We start from the raw sequence: 20,511 nt of genomic DNA on the forward strand, positions 1-20,511 counted from the left end.
CAAGATGCTCTTTGGAATTGTTGTGCCCATGAAATGGAGATGTACTATTTGGAAAATAACATACCTTTCAAAATTTTGCATGTTGTTGGTAATGCTTTTGGACATTCTCCTTTTATTGGTGATCTTTATCCCCAAATCAAAGTGGTGGTTCTCCCTCCAAATTGCACTCTTAGATCCAATCAATGGGTAAAGGAGTTAAAGCAGCTTTTAAAGCCTCCCACCTGAGGAGGACCTTTGCCCAGGCTATTGCTGAAATTGAGGAAGACACCGATGCAATTCCGGGAGGATTACAACATTTATGACTGCATCAAGAACCTTGCTTAAGGCATTTCCTCTTCCCTAAAGCGAGCAGAGGTGACCTCTGAAGATGGTTTGCTGACCATCTTCAGAGACCCAGAAAACCCCACAAAATCATGCAAATCAAGAAGTTCAATTATGGACTTCCGCCAAGATGGAGGCATAGGTGGATGTGCCGTGCCTTCTCCCACAACCAAGATTAGAGAAAACTAAATATTAGCAACAGAAAACATAGCCAGAACACGGAAAATTGAACTTTTCGGAAGTCCGTTAACAACAAATTCTTCAGCCTGACCGGTAAGGGGCGAAACCAGCGGCTAATTATTCATGTTCACTTTCAAGAACACTCATGAAACTGCTCAGGCCATCAAGGGTATGCACATTCGAAAAGCCACCAAGTATCTGAAAGATCTTACTTTAAAGAAGCAATGTATCCCACTCTATCGATACAGTGGTGGAGTTAGTAGGTGTGCCCAAGCCAAACAGTGGGGCTGGACACAGGGTTGATGGCCTAAAAAGAGTGCTGAGTTTTTGCTGCACATGCTTAAAAATGCAGAGAGTAATGCTGAACCCAAAAGTTTAGATGTAGATTCTCTGGTCATTGAGCTCAGGTGAACAAAGCTCCCAAGATGCAACGTAGAACTTACAGAGCTCATGGGAGGACTAACCCGTACATGAGCTCTCCATGGCACATTGAGATGACCCTTACTGAAAAACAGCAGATTGTTCCTAAACCAGAAGAGGAAGTTGCACAGAAGAAAAAGATATCCCAGAAGAAACTGAAAAAACAAAAGCTTATGGCCCAGGAGTAAATTCAGCATAAAATAAATACTAATAAAAGTTAAAAAAAAAAAAGGAAGAAGAAGAAAAAAAAAGAGCCTTGCTTGAGCTTGGGGTGGTGACTTGTGTCACCAACAAATGTGAGAATGACATCTGGAAGAAGACACTCAAGAGGTTCATCTGTGATTTCAAAGGATTTACCAAGCATGAGGAGGTTGCAAAAACCAACAAGGCTATTGGAAATGGAAAGGCTGCTGAAATGAAAAACAACCTGGGTGTGGATGAAGGTGACAGTGAGGAGCTTCTAGAGGTGGTTTCTGAGGAATTAACTAATGAAGAGTTGGAACAGGAACATGTAGCTGAAGAACAGACAAGAGAAAAGGAAACCATGGGAGGAAAAAAGAAGAACCCCCAAGAAAATTCACAGTAGAGCATTTAGTAAAAGCTTTTGCATACCTTATCAAGTTCCTTAAAAAATTGAAAACATGGACTCCAACACCGCCAGCTTTTCATTCATAAGAATGTTTATGCTATGTTATCTGCTTACATGCAAATCTGTGATGGAGAAAGAAATAAACCAAGCAAACCCACACGGACATACTTCTGAAAAGAGTGACACTCCTCAAGCAGAGCCTGTGCCAGGTCTTTTAGGAGGTGTTCCAGAAGTCGGCGTTGTTACCATAGGAAATGACAGCTCCATGGGTGTCATTGCCCCTGAGGACCTTCCAGTGGGACAAGATGTGGAGGCAGAAGACAGTGATGCTGATGGTCCTAATGACCCTGTATAGGCCTAGGCTAATGTGTGCTTGTGTCTTAGTTTGTAATAAAAGAGTTTAAAAACTAAAAAAATAACATTAAAAATGTTTAAATAGGGAAAAGTTTATAGAATAAGGGCATATAAAAATTTTTTTGGATAGCTGTACAATGTATCTGTGCTAAGTGTTATTACAAGAAAATAGAAAAGTTAAAAACTTAAGTTAAAAAGTTATAATAAAACTAAGATTATTTTATAATTGAAGAAAGAAAATGTTTTATTTTATTATTTTAATTAATTAATTATTTTTTTTAGAGAGAGGGGAAGGGAGGGAGGAGAGGGAGAGAAACATCAATCAGTTGCTTCTCGTATGTGCTCTGACCAGGGACTGAATCCACAACCTGGGCATGTGCCCTGACTGGGAATTGAACCAGCAACCTTTTGCTTTGCAGGATGACATCCAACCAACTAAGCCATCCTAATCAGGGCAAAAGAAAAAATGTTAAATAAATTGATTACAGCCTAAGTGTACAGTGTTCATAAATTCTACAGTAATGTCCTAGGCCTTTACATTCACTCAATGACTCATTCAGAGCAACTTCCAGTCCTGCAAGCACTATATAAGTGTACCATTTTTTATTTTTTATACCATTTTGGGGGGTTAGCCAAGAAGTCTGTTTAGTTTTTCCCCCATCTTCAATATTAAAATGGCTACACAAAAACATCAATTTTGGTAAGTTGTTTTATAAATGCACACTGATATGACAGCCATCACAATACAATTTAACAAAATTGTTTCAAATGACATTAAAGACAACTAAGTGCTATTACACACACACACACACAAAACTAATGTTTTGGCCAACCCAATACTATACCTTTTATATGATTAGTTTAGATACACAAATATCATTTGTTGTAATTGCTTACAGAATTCAGTGCTTTAATTAATATACTGTACAGGGTTTTCGCTAGGAGCAATAGGCAATACAATATGACCTAGGAATGTAGTAGGCTATACCATTTAGCCTACTAAGTTGTGTATATTCCATTACATTCACAAAACTATAGAATCACTTAGTGATGCATTTCTCAGAACATATCTGTCATTAAGTGGCCATGACTGAACTTAAGTATACTTATATAAACTGTATAAATCTTAAATATATAGCTTGATGAAGTTTTACATATCTGTACCCTAGTATAATCACCACGAGGATCAAGATATAGAAATTTCAGCCTTGGGTGGGTAGCTCAGTTGGTTAGAATGTCATCCTGGTACACCAAGGTTGTGGGTTCCATCCCTGGTCAGGGCATATGCAAAATGCAACCAATGAATGCATAAATAAGTGGAACAATTCAATCTCTCTCTCTCTCCCCCTTCCTTTCTCTGTCTAAACTCAATAAAATGTATTCCCAGCACACCAGAAGTTTCCCTGGCTTTGCCTCTCAGTAACCACCAAGGTAATGACTATTTTGACTTCTACTACTGTAATATTGTGATATAATAAGAAATATATATATTTGGTCTTTGTCCCTGATTCCTGGCACAAGAGATTCTAAAACTCTTATAATTTCCTAAGTGATAATGCTGACAGGAGCATCTTTTGTTATTTATAATACATCCCTTTCAACAAAACTGAATTTATATTAATGGAATGACTCAATACAGGCCCCTAATAGCTTCCAAATGGGTTGCCAGAGGAAGGAGGAAGCCCCCCTTCCCAGAGGTTGGGGGGCTGAGGGTTGGAACTTTCAGCCTCAGCCCCCCAACCTCTGGGAAGTGGAGAAGGACTGGGGATTGAATTAATTGCCAGTGGCTAATGATTTAATCAATTGTGCCTGTATAACAGAAACTCCATATAAACCCTAAACTATGCAGTATGGCAAGCATCAGAATTCATGGCTATATCCATGTGCCAAGAGGGTGGTACACCCTCAGGGCTCTCTGGACTCACCCTATGTATCTCAATCTGGCTATTCACTTGTATCCTTTATAATATCCTTTATAACCAAGCAGTAATGATAAGTAGAGTATTTCCTTGAGTTTTGTGAGCCATTATAGCAAATTACCGAAACTGATGAGGTCATGGGAACACAAATTTACTTTTTCTACTATTGGTTAATATTTGAACTATTTCCAACATAGGACTATTATAAATAAAACTGCTTTAAATATTCTTATAAGTGCTCATTGGTGGCTATAAACACCCATTTCTGTTGAGCTTATAACCAGAAATAGGACTGCTGGATCATAAGGTACACATTTAGTTTTAGTAGGTAGTACCACAGATTTTTCCAAATTGTGCCAATTTATATGCCCACTAGCAATAAATGCAAGATCCAGGCATTCTACCTTCTCCCTAATGCTTGGTATTATGTCCTTTATTATTATTATTTAAATTAATGCTAAAATGCTTTTAATCTGGACACTTGCATATCTTAAAATTGTATATTGACAGCACAAAGCTCTCAAAATGTATTACCAATTTGTTCTGAGTCAGGGCAAAGTATCACTATGATTGTTTCCAACTTACAGACATGGCAAGAGACATCAAAATATCAGTCTTTTAAAACAAACTGTAGCCCTGATCGATGTGGCTCAGGTGGTTGGGCATCATCCTGTAAAGTGAAAGGTTGATGGTTTGATTCCTGGTATGGGCACATGCCCAGGCTGTGGGTTTGGTCCCTGATAGGGGCACATACAAGAGGCAACAGATCAATATTTCTCTTTTACATAGATGTTTCTCACTCTCTTTCTCTTTCCTTTCCTCTCTCTCTCTCTCTGTAAAAATAAGTAAATAAAATCTTTAAAAGCAACTGTGAATTTTTAAACTTCCAAGTGAATCTTCATTTTATCTCCAAAGAAATGGTGAGCTCTGCTGTGAGGTGCATTTAGAGATAGTCCTTGGGGTGTCAAGAGGAAGTGTGCCAACCTTGAGGATGAGTCTGCAGCCTCTGATATGGGTAGAGGAGACCAGAATCCAAGCACAGCCCAGCATGACCTTGAGATTCTTAAAAGGAATTCCAGACTCTTGCTCAATGGACTACTGGGTCATCCAGGGCATTGTGAGGCAAGACAGAACTGGAACAGGCTCAAAAGAGGACAATGAGTCACTCTGACCCATTCACTATGTGTATGTCTCTGAAGGAATAGGCCTGACCAAGTAAGATGGGGCTGCCTTTTTCAAAGGTGGCATTAGTGGTTAGTGGCAGTGCTGACTTGTGATGGGGGAGGATCCTGTCTCAATGTGGGTCTCTGGTTCAGCTTGGCAAACAAACCCAAATCTCCTTGGAAACAGAACTTCAAATGGGCCAACAGAGCTCCCTGGAGGTATGAGGCCTGAAGCCTGAAGGGACCAGCAGGTAACTGGGCACTGCAGCCTGAGCCTGGTCAGCCATAAGAAAGCATTTCTGCCTCCTTGTAGGGTGATTTTTCCTTGTTTTGCCTGAGAAATGTAGAGGCTGGCACTCAAATTCCTATAGAATCTCTTGACAATGGAAGCAACGGTGATTTTGAAGAAACCCCCTTGGTTGGTGGTTAATGCCAAGCCTAACTGGAGTGAAAAGCCAAAGGCCACTTCTGTATGGTTCAGAATTTTACCCATCTGCCCTGATGGAGATACACCCTAGGCCCTGAGGTAGAGGCAGGCAGTGGCAGTCCCCTATTCCTCCGTTTAGGACTGCATGGGAGAGAGATATAAGAAACATAAATTACGAGATGAAACCTATTTTATAAAACAAAAAAGACAGGGTGGCCTTAAGGCCAGGGAATCTAAAGGGAAGTGAGTCACCTTGCAGCAGCAAAGGTGACTGAGGGGCTTGTTTCCTGTTAGGGCTGACAAGAGGGTTAGGCGGGAGAGGAGGCCAGGGGCGGCAGGGAGGAGACTGATTGGAGAATGGAGCCTCAGGGCTCTCCGGGGTTCCGCCTGGGTTGGTTGCTCCGGGCAGGGCAGGTTCTCCGTAGAGGGAAAGAATGACCATACTGGCGTGGATTCTGGGCCGGACTCCACCTAGCGGGGCTGAAGGGAGGAGGTTTTATCTCTTCCTACAATGCTCAGCCTTTGGCGCCCCGGCTCCGTATGCCATAGGTTCGGGGCAACAGGAGGCACCTTAAGGGATACCCAGTGGTGGATGCCGGGTAAAGGCGAGGAAGTCCTTCCCGGAGAGAGGTTAGCTGTCCTCACTTCCGGGCACCTGAAGACGGGCGGGCCAGGGGTCCAAGGTTTGACAGCTGGAACCCAGATTCCTTTTGCCTCAAGTCACCTACCTCCCGCAGCCACAAGACAACGGTTAGAAATAGGCAGACTGCCGCTGGGCAACATACCTTAACTCCCTTTTGAGCTCTAAACCCCGCCCCTCTAGTACAGGCGGTGTCTTTAGCGACTTGCTGCGAAGTGCGGCTGCGCAAGGGTGACGGATGAGGGGGGGGAGGGGGTGTTTTGGTTGTAGCCGCTCGCCGTCCTTTCCACAATCGGTCGTCGGGAAGCTTTTCGTTCCTTCTTACTCTTCCCGTCCCCCTTCCCCTTTCCCAACCTCAGTCCCCCTTTCCTTCTGCCTGCCTCCCCTCTTTCTACTGACGTCCCGGGTCCGGGCCATTTTCCGGGCCGGGCACACTAAGGTGCGCGGCCCCGGGGCCCAGTATATGACCCGCCGTCTTTCTTCCCCTCGCTTCCCCCGCCCCATGTGGCTGCGGGGCCGCCGCGGCGCTGCCCACTATGGCCCGGAAAGCAGTTAGCAGGAAACGGAAAGCGCCAGCCTCGCCGGGAGCTGGGAGTGACGCTCAGGGCCCGCAGGTGAGGGCTGAAAGGCTGGTACTCGGGTGATACGGCGGAGGCACACCGAGGGCAATAGGATTCGCAGATCAGAAAACCGGAACCGGGATCTGAGGTCTGTAGACGGGGAGGGGGCGGCGGAGACCGGAGTTCGGCCTATACAGTCCGGGCTGAGCCACTGGGGAGCAGATAGGCCGGGGTGAGGAGCTAAAGGGGAACCTGAAAACGGGGCATGTTCTGCGGAAAGCCTGCAGTCGGGAATGGGGTCTGAGTAGAAACCAGAATCTAGGCTTTGGAGGAAGGAGGTCCAGGGGAATTGGAAACAAAACCTCCCAGAACATAGGGAAAGGGAAAGCGAAGCCCCCTTACAAGGACCCAGAGAAGCAGGGATGGTTTCGTTTCTAATAAGGAGTCTCGCTATGGATACTCAGGCCCTGAGCTGACAACTTGGACCCCTAGAACAAACAGTTCCTAAATTTAATCCCTATATTGCCCTCTTTGGAGGGGAAGACCTTGTTGGACACGTACCCGGACTCAGATTTCCCGTACTTTCCACTTCACTGATGTTTGATTTTCGAATTCTACAACTGCCTGGAGCGCGGGCCTTGTGACATGGGGGCGGCCATTGATCCTGCATCCTGGAAGACCTGGGATTACTCCTTGGGCTGCATAATTCATGCTTTGCGGGGGAATACAGGCTGAGAGGGAGAAGGGGACTAGGTAGAGATGTAGTCCAGGTCAGTATAGCAATCATCCAGCCCCTCATTCCCTTTCCTGTCAAGGATAACTTTAGGGAATCTCTATCTTTAAATCCTAAAAGGCCCGGTAAACTTTTTGTCCTACTCTCTGCTTCCATTCCCTTGTCTTTTCATTCCTTCTTTCTCATAGGTAGGTTTGACTACGGAGCAGCATCTTTTCATGTTGGAGGAGTTAAACTGGACTGTCTGGGTTGAGATACCTGTTCTTGTATTTCTTTTGCATGTAAATTCTGTAGGATGAGCTCTTGGTGATTTCTCTAATACAGTAGGATCCCTTGTTCTGAAAGAAGGAAGGTAGTCAAAGCCCTGATTTCTAATATTGCTTTCCACAGTTTGGCTGGGATCACTCCCTTCACAAAAGGAAAAGACTCCCCCCAGTGAAGAGATCCTTAGTGTACTACCTGAAGAACCGAGAAGTCAGGCTACAGAATGAAACCAGCTACTCTCGTGTGTTGTATGGTTATGCAGCACAGCAACTTCCCAGTCTCCTGAAGGAGAAAGAGTTTCACCTTGGGACCCTTAATAAAGTGTTTGCATCTCAGTGGCTGAATCATAGGCAGGTGGTGTGTGGCACAAAATGCAACACGGTAAGTGTCTGGGGGGATGTGCACTTTATCCTAGGCCCTGGATATATGGCTCTACGTGCTGTAGAACCTCTTACTGCTTGTTTTCCCCATCAGTTTCTCTTGGGAGGAGATTGCTTTACTCTCCCTTTCTATTTTCTTCTGTCTCTTAGTGACTTCTTCCTCTCTTTTTCTGCTCCTTTTCTCACTTCTAAATTTCAGATGAATCTTTTGAGTGTGTTTCTGTAGGCCACTTGCCATATGGACATTCCACTGCTTCTAGAGTTTTTTTGGCTTCATTTTTTTTCCTGTGTTGCTTTTTAAGTCAGAGGCCTCAAAGGAGAGATGTAAGAAAAAGACCTGAGAGGAAAGACTGAGCAGTATTCAGGATACATGATTAGTGAAAATCTAGGTGTTAGCTGCTAACCTAAAGGCATATATATGCAGAAGTATTTAAAATGGTACTTGACAAACATTCAGTTTTAGGGAATAGAATCTAAAGATTTACATATTTCTTATAAGAATGGACAGAGGATATGTGTCTGGTGGTGTCTTTCAGGATGTACATGTTTGCTCTTTGCAAAGTAGTGTCCTTGAAAAGGATTCAGAAGAGAGAAAAGTAGAGTATTTTTACATAGAATGACTTAGAGGACAATTATGAGTGAATGAAGGGAAAAATTATCAGTAAGCTATATAACCAGCACATTTATAGGCGTGGATAAAGTAAATCAATCTATGATTGGATATGATGGATATGATTGGAACAGGAGGATAAAAACAGCATGATGTCAGAGGAAGAGTAAGTGAAAAGAGGCAAAGCCTGGAGGTGGGAAATGATTCTGAATGAAGTGTTAGAGAAAATTAGGTGAGGCCAACCTGCTCTCTTCGTTTTTCACTTCACTATGTGAATAGAAAAGTAATGACATAATGGCTGGGTAAATTTACCCTGGACAGAAACATATTTTGGATCCAAAGAGATGGTTGCTGTCAATCAAGAAAGTCTTAAGTACCAGAAGTATATGATTATAAAGGACACAGGCAGTGATTTAAACATGAGTTTGTGTTGTGTGGGGGATTTTTTTTTAGATATTATTTATTTTTAGAGAGCTAGAAGGGAAGGGAGGGGGAAAGAGGAAGAGAAACATCGATTGGTTGCCTCTCATACACACCCCATCCAAGTACTGAACCTGCAACCCAAGCACGTGCACGTGCCCGACAGAATTGAACCGGCAACTTTTTGCTATGCAGGATGATGCCATATAGAGTCACAGTGGTCAGAGCTAAACCTGAGTTTTAAGGAAGGAAATAATACCATCGTGGTTGGGGCCAAGCTTTCATTTCCTCTTCTGTTGAAGGTTCTTTGTCATATAGAAGAAGCCTTACAAAACTAAGAGTGGCAGCGAGCCTTTACAAAACTTCATTCTTCTAGTCTCTGAGACTGCCACTCCCAGTTTAAGAGAACTGTTATTGTCACTTGAGTTGAAAGAGCCTTATTTGGAGGAGTTCATTCCACTTCCCACACATATCATTACAGTGTTTTGCTCAAGTGTTGCTGAATTGTAAATTGAAGTAATCATCATAGTCTCTTGCTTCTGGCATTTATTATTTTGCAGGTGAGAATAATATTAAGTAATAATTTAAACAATTGTTAATACCTGTTCCTTTCTGTCTTTCTATGTCCTCATGACCTTAAGCAGGGGCCTATTTTCTTTTTATAGTTAGTGCTTTTATTTTATTTATGTTTGTTTTTATTTTTTGCTTAGCTTCCAGAAGCAAAGCAGGGTATCAGGAACACTGTTCTTCTCTGAACATTGTGGCATTTGGCAAATGATTCCCTTTACTGTGCCTTTGTTTTTCTATCTCTAAAATGGGAGTGATGCCCTGGCTGGTGTGGCTCAGTGGATTTAGTGTCAGTCTGTGAGCCAAAGGGTTCCCAGTTCGATTTCCAGTCAGGGCACATGCCTGGGTTGCAGGTCAGGTCCCAGGTGGGGGTTGCTGGAGAGGTAGTAAATAAATAAATAAAATGGGAATGGTAATATTGAGTGCTGAGAAGGTGGTTGTGGACATTTTGGGAATAATTCAAGTGAGCAATACTTTACTCAAAAATAGTATTAGTGATAGTGAATCCAAAGTCATTTCCAGTGCTCTTGGCATTCCCTGGGACTTACCTCAGTTTGAAAGAAAGAAAAATTATTTAAACAATTTTAGGGGAGGAGAAGTCATGTTAGATTCTCCAGAGTAAATTAAGTTAGGCTTTATACGTCAGGGTGAAGGGTCATAGGTACAATTCCTGGTCAGGGCACGTGTGGGAGGTGGCTGATCACTGTTTCTCTTCCTCACTTTCTCCCTCCTTTCCCCTCTCTCTAAAAGTAAATAAATAAAAACTTAAAACAAAACCCACAAATCCCAAATGCTAAATAGCCAGGTTAATTCCAGGTAAACTGGCTTGGAGCTCTAATACTGACATCTCTGTTGAATCATTGGATCATCCTTTGTGATAAAAGCAGCAGAGACATTTTGTAAAATTTGCTGTAGCTTATTTCCTTGGGTGGAACTTGCCCTGTGCTATGGGCTGACACTTAAACTGGAAGGCCAGTAAGCACAGGAATAACAGCATAGATGACTGGCCTATGTTTTAGTCTTTAATAACATTAGTACAGTCATATTTTTAATAAAGTATTTTAAGAAAAAGTATAACCTTAATTAGAACATGGATCTGAGAACTAGAATGGATAGGTGTATTTTCCTGGTTTAGGGTTACCAACTAGATTGTGTATAAAGCCAGAAAAGCTAAACTGAGTAAGAGAAGTTTGTCAGGCACAAAATGGTAAGAAGTAGTGGAGACAGCAAAGAACCAGAGAAGGAATTCTTAGCTCCAGCCAGCTGTTGCCATGTAGCAATTTAGGTCTAGCATTAATAGATTTTTTTTTTCTTTTCAGGCAGAACTGGAAGTCTGTATATTTAGGGGAGAAAGCATCACCATTTATGAGGTTTTGGGGGAGTTGAGAGTATGTTTATTAAAGCTGAGGACAGTGAAACAAGGAAGGGCTTAGGATAGAAGAAGCAAGGGAGTGTAGGGTGCGCTGCTTTGGCTGTCTGGAAATGTTACAGGAAAGAAGTGAGCCTAGGCAGAACTGCTTTGGCTCACTGAGAAAAGAAAAGGGGCCTTTGAGACAGGTTCAGGGGGTTAGCCCAGGACAAGCTGACCAGTGCTTCCCTGGTTGCAAGTCTCATGGGGTCCCTTAGAGTTGAGGAGATACACACCCGTGGGGAGGAAGAAGGGGAAGGGAAGGGTGTGGGTGTGCTCCCAGGAGGGAGAGTGCTTTAAGGAATATTGAGAATGTGGTGTGACAAGAGCTTTGTATGTCTAGAAGAGCCTTGTGAGATTAAGGTTGGAAATGTCCATTAGGATCAAATTGTGGAAGCCCTTGAATGTCAAGCTAAGATTTTACCCTGTGGGGAATGAAGAGATAAGGCCCAAGGATTTTTAGGCAACAGTGACATCATTGGACTAATGTTTTTAGGAAGAGAAGTTGTACGATGCTAGTGCTGTGGTGTGGATGAGAGATAATGAACGGCAAAACCAGGACAGTAATGGGGAAAGGGTAAGGAGGGGCCAGATGTGACATCTTAGACATAGAATCTGTAGATAATGACATGCTCATTGTTAATTGACTCAGAACAATAAGTCAAAATTGATACTGATGTCTTCAACCTGGTTAACTGGGAAGATGGCAGGGTGAGAATTGAGCCGATTTGAAGAGGAAATGAATTTAGCTTTGTGTTTTCATTTAGTTGAAGTTTGGGGGAGGGGTAAAGATTGAAGTTAGTGGTTTGCGAATGATATGTATATATATAAGATATTATTGTTATATTACCTGGTAGAGAAGGTAAGAGTTTCCTAATCTTTCCCTAAAATTGCAAAGTTTTCATTATATGTGTAGTTTTCTGGGGACAGTATGGGGAAGATAGTTTGGAAAGCAGTCCACAGTTCTCACTAGATTTTCAAAGGAAATACTATGAGCCCAAAATGGCTAAGAACAGAACCTTGGAAAACATCTATTTATGGGGCAGGAAGAACTGCTACGTACAGGGGGAGCTGGGAAGTCAGAGGAAAACCAGGGGAGCACCAAAACCAATTCAAAAGAGAAGATATTCTGTGAGGGGGGGCGGTTTGAGCATAAGGATGGTGGATAGAGTGGCAGTGTATGCAAGTTTGAGGTATTTAATTTTAGACATGAATTTTATTTCTCATATATTGATGCCCTCCAGCGAAAGACTTAGATGCAGTTGCTCATTGCCACTGTGGAGAACCTACATCATAGGGAACCGTGGGACCTCTCAGTAAGAGAATGTTATAAAGGTTTTACAAAGATGATTTGGGAGAACTTTAAGAAATAGGAATTTCAGACGAAGATTCTTTCTTTACTTTCTTTATTGTGTTTTTTTCCCCATTACTGTTTAGTTCCCTTATATCCTCTCCCCACTGCAGTTACTACACTGTTCAGGTCCCTAGCATGGACAGGGTAGTATGAAAATTTATTTATTTTTTAAAATAAATTTTTATTTATTGGCCCTGGCTGGTATGGCTCAGTGGATTGAGTGCCAGCCTGTGAACCAAGGGATCACCGGTTTGATTCCCAGTCAGGGCACATGCTTGGGTTGCAGGCCAGATCCCCAGTTGAGGGTGAGCAAGAGGCAATCACACATCAATGTATCTCTCCCTCTCTTTTCCTCTCCCTTATCCTCCCTAAAAATAAATAAATAAAAATTTATAAGTATCGATTTTAGGGGGGGAGAGAGAGAAAAATGCATTTATTCCACTTATTTATGTATTCATTGGTTGATTCTTGTATGTGCCCTGACCAGGGATCAAATTTACAACCTGGGCCTATCAGGATCTGCCTCTAACCAACTGAGCTCTGGCCAGGACCTCACAGGAAAATTTCTTGTGAAATTATTTTCACCAAGACACCAATAGGGGTGACCTGATAGTACCAGGCTGGATATCAGGGCTGTTTTTCTCTTTCTCAACATCTCCCAGAGGTATACTGCTGACTTTACAGATAGACTTAGTGGATCTTAATGAAGCAAATGACTTTAGGCTGCAGTTTGCTGCCAAATGAAAGGAGGAGGAACTTTAAGGAGCCTAGTTTTGGGGGTGAGCTAGAATGGAAGATACCAGGGTTCAGAGAATAGCTATAATATATCCCTGAGTTTACATGGTCAGGTTCCTGAAATCATAAAAGCAGAATGTGAAACTCAATTTGAGACACAAGAAGTGTGGGAGCTTTGCTCTGACCAATTTTTTAATTCATTCCCCCTTGTTTTAGTATTTTATTTCCCTAAAGGGATTATAGCCTCTTAGAAAATGCCATAAAATGCTTGCAGAATTCCCTGGGCTCTGCCAGATGTAGAGCTCAGGTTGACAGTGTGCTTATCTATATGATATTTCTATGTTTTGTAATTGAGATAGTAACCTGCTATTTATCCATTTTTTAAATGGTGTGGTTCTCCTCTGTCTAGTAAGAAATGCTCAGGTTTATCCCAGAGTTAGTCTTTACCTCATTTTCAGAATATTTTATTCTTTCGAGAGGAAAATTTTTAACTGTGGAAGTTATTGAGTTGTTATGTTGGCAAATTCATTCTGGGGCATGTGTGCCAAAGTGTTTCTAGATTGAAAATCATTGTGGAAATGCTTCATAAATTCTAATGTTCTATACAAAGTTAATTGATGTCATAAGGCTTTAGGAAAAGCAGCAGTAGGAGTAAGTTTATGCCTCTCATGTGAATGTGCTAGTGTTGGCTGCTCCTTTCTGACTTGTCTTCATCCTGGGAAGGCCTTGCTTGGACCAGCACAGGCATGAGTCCCAGAAATCCTGTTTCCTGTAGTGCATTACAGACTTCAGATCACTCTCTGTATGTGAGGAAAATAGTTATACAGATATTAAGGCCTGAGCAACAGTCATATGGAGGGATTCAAGAACTTACTTATGGCAGCTTTTCTCAACGAGAATGGTGGTATTTTGGTGGTTTCTTCCTTGTCTGGAACTTCACTTCATATTGTTGGGTATTTCACATTCCTGGCTTCTGCTTTATAGATGCCAGCAATACTCCCCTTTCCTCACTTGCACCCTCTCTTATTGTGACAGGCACAGGCACATAGACACAGGCACCATGCATGCATTTTCAAACATTAATGCCCCCAATTGACAACCATGCAGAGGTTGAGGTGGGCAGTTTTCCTCTTAAGTGATCTGAGTCTGTTGTTTCAGGTTTAGTCTGTTTGAAGCTTGGAACATTGGAGAGTGAACAGAGGAGGAACATTAACTCCTGTGCTCAAGGTTTTTTTTTCTAGTCATATCCTTGATGGACATTACAGTCAGAGTAAGAGGTCTTCTTCTCAAGCTGACGTACGGACATTTTTCCATTGGAATGGGAGCAGTGGCTAGATCTGGTTCAAGATGAAAGTTAGACAGATATGAGTTTTTCCTTGTGATAGGAGTATGGCTTTTCTGCCTGATGCTTAAGTAGACTATTCATGTGTTTGTTTCTTGGTCTAGGAGATAAAAGTAAGAAACTGAATCAAAATTGGCAACTGGGTTCAATCCAGGATTATGGTTGGGCTGCAACCTTTGGTTTCTTAATCTGGCTGCTGATTCTACTTGAATGACTTTGTCTTTGTATCTGTGGAGGTCACCAGTCCCTCTCACACATTAGGTGGGAGTGTTCTCATCAGGACATTTATTAAATGTGACAGGAATTGGAGTAATGTTTCTACATTTCATTAGCTGGAATGTAGTGGGACAACTTTGTAGTTTGTGTTCACTTTTATTAAATCCATAAACATTTATTGAACATTAACTGAATCTTCCTGTGTATAGCAAGACATTACCTTGTGTGAGGCTTCTCCCACAAAAAAACCATGTACACACACAAATCCCAGACAGAGCTGGGAGGAACTATAAAGATACTGAAATCCTACCCACTGACCTCCATTTCTTATTTTATAGTTGAGAAAACAGACACAAAGGAAAAAAGTGATTTACCTGAGATTTGATAATGATAGCTGCTGAATTAAGTTGGGCTCCAGTTTTTCTTTATCAGAATTCTGATGCAGAATTCTTTATAGTTTACTAAGTACTCAAATTTTTTCACTGAAATACCCCCCAAAAGCAGAGGACTAAGTGAGTAGACAGTACTGAGCATTTATCTTTGCTCAGTACTGAAATATCTTTGAAGTTCTTTTTGAAGAATTTTTAAAAATATTTTATTTATTTTTAGAGAGAGGGGAAGGGAAGGAGAAAGAGTGGGAGAGAAACATCAGTGTGTGGTTGCCTCTCATGTGTCCCCTACTGGGGTCCTGGCCTGCAACCCAGGTATGTTCCCTGACTGGGAATCGAACTGGTGACCCTTTGCTTCACAGGCCCACGCTTAATCCATTGAGCTACACCAGCCAGAGCCCAAGAATATCTTAAATATTATTCTACACTTTCCACTTTATACTATGTTTATAATTCTCTTAATGTGAAATACTATGTTAGGGGAAGGGTGGAAATCTTCATTCCTTATTAATGTTCCAGCAATCTGAGGTACCTACCAGTTTTTCCTTTAAAAAGCATACAACCAGGCCTTGTATAATACATGAGTCCTGACCTTAGCTTAGCTGGGACAGGATCTTTGCATGCAAAGTTTGTTATAATGTAGATGCCTCATTAGTAGTTCCAACCAGGAGTGCTCCTATAGGAGGAAGTCAGTATTAAGGTTAGGGTGTTTAGAGATGATTTCCTAGAAGACGAAGGGGCTTCAACTGATGGAAAGGAAACAGGGGTGTCCATTCCATAGCAGAGTCAGGAACGTAAAGAGAATATCGAGGAACTCTAAATAGACCCATTTGGCTGATTCAGGGCACAACCACAGAAAAGGAGACTGACTCAGTTGCTGGGGAGTTGGGTGGCAAGGCTAACTAAATCTCCCTTGGGTAATTTTTTTTCTTTTTCCTTTGGTTCATGTCTAGTCTTCAATAATGAATAATCTTGTTAATCACCTTTCTCAAATGAAAAGTTGAGTCACATGCTCGGCAGCATGGCCCTGGTGAATTTAGGGCCTATTCCCGCAGCCCTGTAGCTTTGGAGGATAAAGAAACGTGGGTTGTAGAAAGCAGAGCTTTGCTGCAGGTGCCTGGCAGGCCAACCACCTGGGGGAAGTTAGAAAGAGTCTAGTTACTTCAGTTGGTTCCTGCTTTCCTTGGAAACCATCCTGTAGAAACCTGTCTTCCCCACCCCCAGGCCTAATCATTTGAATGGCTGCCATAATGCCAAAGGAATTAAATTCCACAAGCTAAGCATGGCTTCTTTTGCCAGTCTACCTTCTTTTAAATTGATACGTGTTTGATTTCTGGTCATGTAGGCCTTTGTTTCCCAAGCATGACCTGGGAACCACCTGCATAACAGTCACTTGTAGTATGTGTTTATTATTTTTTTTTATTTTATTTTTTCACTTGTGATATGTGTTTAAAATGCAGTTTCCTGGTCCCCACTCCATGCTGATTCAGGATTTCCTTCAGTGAAACCTAGGAATTGGCTTTTTTTTTTTTAATTTACTTTTAGAAAGAGAAACAGGGGGAGAAATATCATTGTGTGAGAGATACATCAATTGGTTGCTTCTCACATGCCCCCAACTGGGGACTGGCTCATAACCCAGACGTGTGCCCTGACTGGGAATTGAACTGGCTGCTTTTCAGTTCACAAGCCAATACTCAGTCCAGTGGGCCACGCCAGCCAGTGTGGAAATGACTTTTTAAACGAGCTCCCAGGCTGTTTTCATATGAGTCATTGGCTTAGACCTTATGCTGTGCAACAATAATTTTGCCACCTTGTTAAATATAGACCAGTTGTTTGAATCCTTGTATTTTCTAAACCACACGCAAGGTGCAGGTTGGTTATTTGATAAACCTGGAAGCATTTCTTTGTAGGCATTTTGGTAAATATCCATTCAGTAGCCAGTAGGGTGTAATTAAATCTTATTTCTGAACTTTGAGGAAGGCTTGACAAATGATTTTTTTTAATTTGCCTGTTCCTAGTCTCAATAACAAAGCAAGAGATTTTCCCATTATTTTTTTTTTAGGTCAGATCTTGGCTTAGGCCTTTAGTTTGTAAGTTTTTGGTCTCTTTTCTAGAAGAGTAGTATGGAAACATACATTGGAAATATGCACTGCCCTCACTGGTGTGGCTCACTGTGTTGGGTGTTATCCTGTAAATTGAAAGATTGCTGGTTCAATTCCCGTTCAAGGCACATGCCTGGGTTGCAGGCCAGGTGCCCAGTGGTGGGTGTGTAAGAGGCAACTGATAGATGCTTCTCTCACACATGGATGTTTCTCTGAGTCCTTTTCTTTCTCTTCCCCTCTAAATAAATAAATAAATAGATAGATGGATAGATAGATAGATAGATAGAAAGAAATAACCGGGCTTACACCAACAAATTTGATTAAGATTTGATTGTCATTTCGTATTGTATATTTGGATTCGCAGGTTGAGTTTAGGTCTCATTTGTTAGTAGTTTTATGCCCTTGCATAAGCCAGATATATTTTAAACCTTCTCTCACCTTTAAAATAAATGGAGAGAGGAGCAAAGTCATGAAGAGAATTAGTGAGATGTTAGCACAGTGCCCAGAACATGTGCTTAGTAAGTTGTTGATATGATTAATGGTGGTGGTGAAGGAGAAGAAGGAAATGTGGCGATGGTTTAATGGTTCTAGGTTCTAGGTGTATTTCTGGCCAAATTCGGGTACACTTAAAAAGAGAGCATTGTTTCTCCATCCTGTAAATGGCTGCTTTCTGTTCGTCATTTACATCCCAAACAGCTTAGACATTTAAAAATGATTCATTTAGATATCATTGCTATAAGAAAAAGTACAATTTATGCCCCAGCTGGATAGCTCAGTTGGTTGGCAGATGCCCCAGGGTTGCAGATTCAATCACCAGACGGGGCACATACAGGGGTCAACCAATGAAGTCATGAATAAGTGGAACAAGTCAGTGCTTCGTTCTCTTTCTCTCAAAATAAATTAAGAAATTTTTTTAAAAAAGGAAGTACCATTTGTAAATTATAGGAAATTACATTTATTTTCACTATAAAAGGAATATAGAAAGAAGCCAAATACTTTTCTGTATTTTCCCTCTGCAGACCCAACTGTACAATTAAACATAAAGTAAAAACCAGTTCTTTTTTTTTTATTTTATTGATTATGCCATTATAGTTCTATTTCCGCCAATTATATATTTTTTAAAGATTTTTATTTATTTACCTTTAGAGGGGAAGGGAAGGAGAGAGGGAGAGAATATCAATGTATGGTTGCCTCTCGTGGGTCCCCTGCAGGGAATTGGCCTGCAACCCAGGCATGTTCCCTGACTGGGAATCAAACTGCGATCCTCTGGTTCACAGGCCCACACTCAATCCACTGAGCTACACCAGCCAGGGCTAAAAACCAGTTCTAATAACAACGTGGTGGAACAATATATATATTGTCACTAAAACACTTTTTTAAAGATTTTATCTTTAGAGGGGAAGGGAAGGAGAGAGGGAGAGAAATATCAATGTGTGGTTGGCTCTCGTGGATCCCCTGCTGGGAACTGGCCTGCAGGGAACCAGCCTGCAACCCAGGCATGTGCCCTGACTGGGAATCGAACCGCGATCCTCTGGTTCATAGGCCCGCACTCAATCCACTGAGCTACACCAGCCAGGATTATTGTCACTAAAACACTTTTGAGAGTAATTTGGCATTATTCTTTAAAAGCCTGGTATGTATTATTTGTTGAATGGAGAGCCTAAAAATATTATACCTTTTGACTTGATATTTTCAGACTAGGAATTTATCCAAAGGAAAAATCTTTTTTAACAAGATAATTATTGGAAGCTATATATGTAAATGTTAACAATCAAATACTTGAGTTAATTTATGTTAAATCAAATGTGCATGATATTATACAGATATTAACATAATTGTGAAGACTAATAACATGCAAAGCATTTGCTATATTGAATGTAATGAGATAAAATTCTAGCCCTGGCTGGTGTAGCTCAGTGGGTTGAGCACGGGCCTGTGAAGCAAAAGGTTGCTGGTTCGATTCCCAGTCAGGGCACATGCCTGGGTTTCAGGCCAGGTCTCCTCTGGGGGGCATGCAGGAGGCAACCACACATTGATCTTTCTCTCCCTCTTACCCTCTTTCTAAAATAAATAAATTAGTTAAAAATTCTATCTCTGTTCATTATAATGCATAATAATTATACATGCATGTAGTTAAGGGCAAAACAGAAACTTGGACAAATGAAAACATCTGAAAAGAGAGGATTCCGAGTGATCTTTCTTGCATTTTTTAATTTCTATTGTTGGTAAAGTATTATCAATGAACTTTCATTTTTAAAAAAGATTACTTCAGCTAGATAAACCTCAGTTTTTCTTAGCCCAAAGCAGTGGTGAAAGTGGCTTGAGCAGTTACCATTCATTTCTTGTCTTGTTTACTGATAAAAATTGAACACAGTTTTGTATTGCACTTCTTCTCTGGGGAGAGTGAGTGAAGTAGGGGCTTGAAAATACATTGACAGGATAATACAGCAAAAGGAGTTTCCCTTCTTGGTCACACAAATTTTTTGGAGCTCCAAATAGCACTTAAAGAGAGGTCTTGCTTTTCAGTGGGCAAATACACAACCATATTGTCCTTAAGTGTTTGTACTATAATGCTCAGGAAGTAAGACTGTATGTAGCTTTACCCAATCCCCTGTGGTGTTTCACTAGTTTAAAATTACTGACTGTAATTAAAACTGTTCACCTGTTATTATTTCCTTAGCATAAATACCTGAAATTGAAATTTCAGAGTTACATATTTTTTAATTTTTGATATGTATTATCTGGCCATTTTCTGTGTATTTCTCGGTCTTTGCTCTCTGCTTTGCTACTCCCCATCTTCTGGGTTTGGAATAGAAAATGGAGTCCTTTTGATTTCAGTTGTGTTTTCTTTCTCCAACTTCCAGTAAACTTAGGCTACCCACTTGCCTTTTACTGTCTGACTCAGTATAGTTTATCTTGATGTCTGTGTGACCTAATGTGGATTTACTTTCCTTTCTCCATTAGGCTCCATCTAAAATACTCTTGAGTTTTAAGAACTTTGCAAGCCCTTCTGTGTTATTAAGTCACCTTGATCTTTCTGTGTACACACATTTGCATTTGTCTTTATACACATTCATGCATGCAGAGATGTACTTGCTAGTCTTCCTCATTGTAATGGCTTTGCTTTTTTCCCCCCACCCCCAACCCCTCCTCTGTTCTGGAATGTAAACTGCAGGGAGCCAGTGAGCCTTAAGTTTACCTTGTCATACAGCCAGTTTCTGGCAGGGATCCCAGTCAGTTAGTGTGGAATAGCCCTGTTCTGGAAGGTGTTACAGGAGCTGCATGAAGCCTTGGCCCCTTGTCAGAGAGCTTGGGGAGATAATCTGTGGCATCTCTTCCACATCACTGCCTCTTTGAAGAAGGAAAAGGGCTCTATCCTTCACATGGTGCTTTGTCACTCCTATGCAAGGGTAAGGTG

At 41.4% G+C, this 20,511-nt stretch overlaps 1 protein-coding gene and 1 pseudogene across 3 annotated transcripts in view; both read left to right on the plus strand.

Moving 5' to 3' along the window:
- Positions 1-396: 396 nt before the first annotated feature.
- Positions 397-1,109, plus strand: LOC119053850 (60S ribosomal protein L17-like; annotated as a pseudogene).
- Positions 1,110-6,231: 5,122 nt separating this feature from the next.
- DCAF12 (DDB1 and CUL4 associated factor 12) overlaps positions 6,232-20,511 on the plus strand; it is a 34,911-nt gene continuing 20,631 nt past the window's right edge. The window contains exons 1-2 of one of the 3 annotated variants that reach the window (XR_005083381.2): positions 6,232-6,627; positions 7,697-7,951. Coding sequence is in view for 2 of the 3 variants with exons in the window: in XM_037151602.2 (XP_037007497.1) it covers positions 6,550-6,627; positions 7,697-7,951 (333 nt within the window). In the remaining variant the exon portion in view is untranslated. The remainder of the gene's footprint in view (positions 6,628-7,696; positions 7,952-20,511) is intronic. The other 2 variants (XM_037151602.2, XM_037151603.2) reach the window with 2 other exon arrangements.

Source organism: Artibeus jamaicensis, unplaced genomic scaffold, assembly GCF_021234435.1.
Source record: "Artibeus jamaicensis isolate MK-2021 breed Jamaican fruit bat unplaced genomic scaffold, CSHL_Jam_final scaffold_1964, whole genome shotgun sequence".
Lineage (NCBI taxonomy): Eukaryota > Metazoa > Chordata > Mammalia > Chiroptera > Phyllostomidae > Artibeus > Artibeus jamaicensis.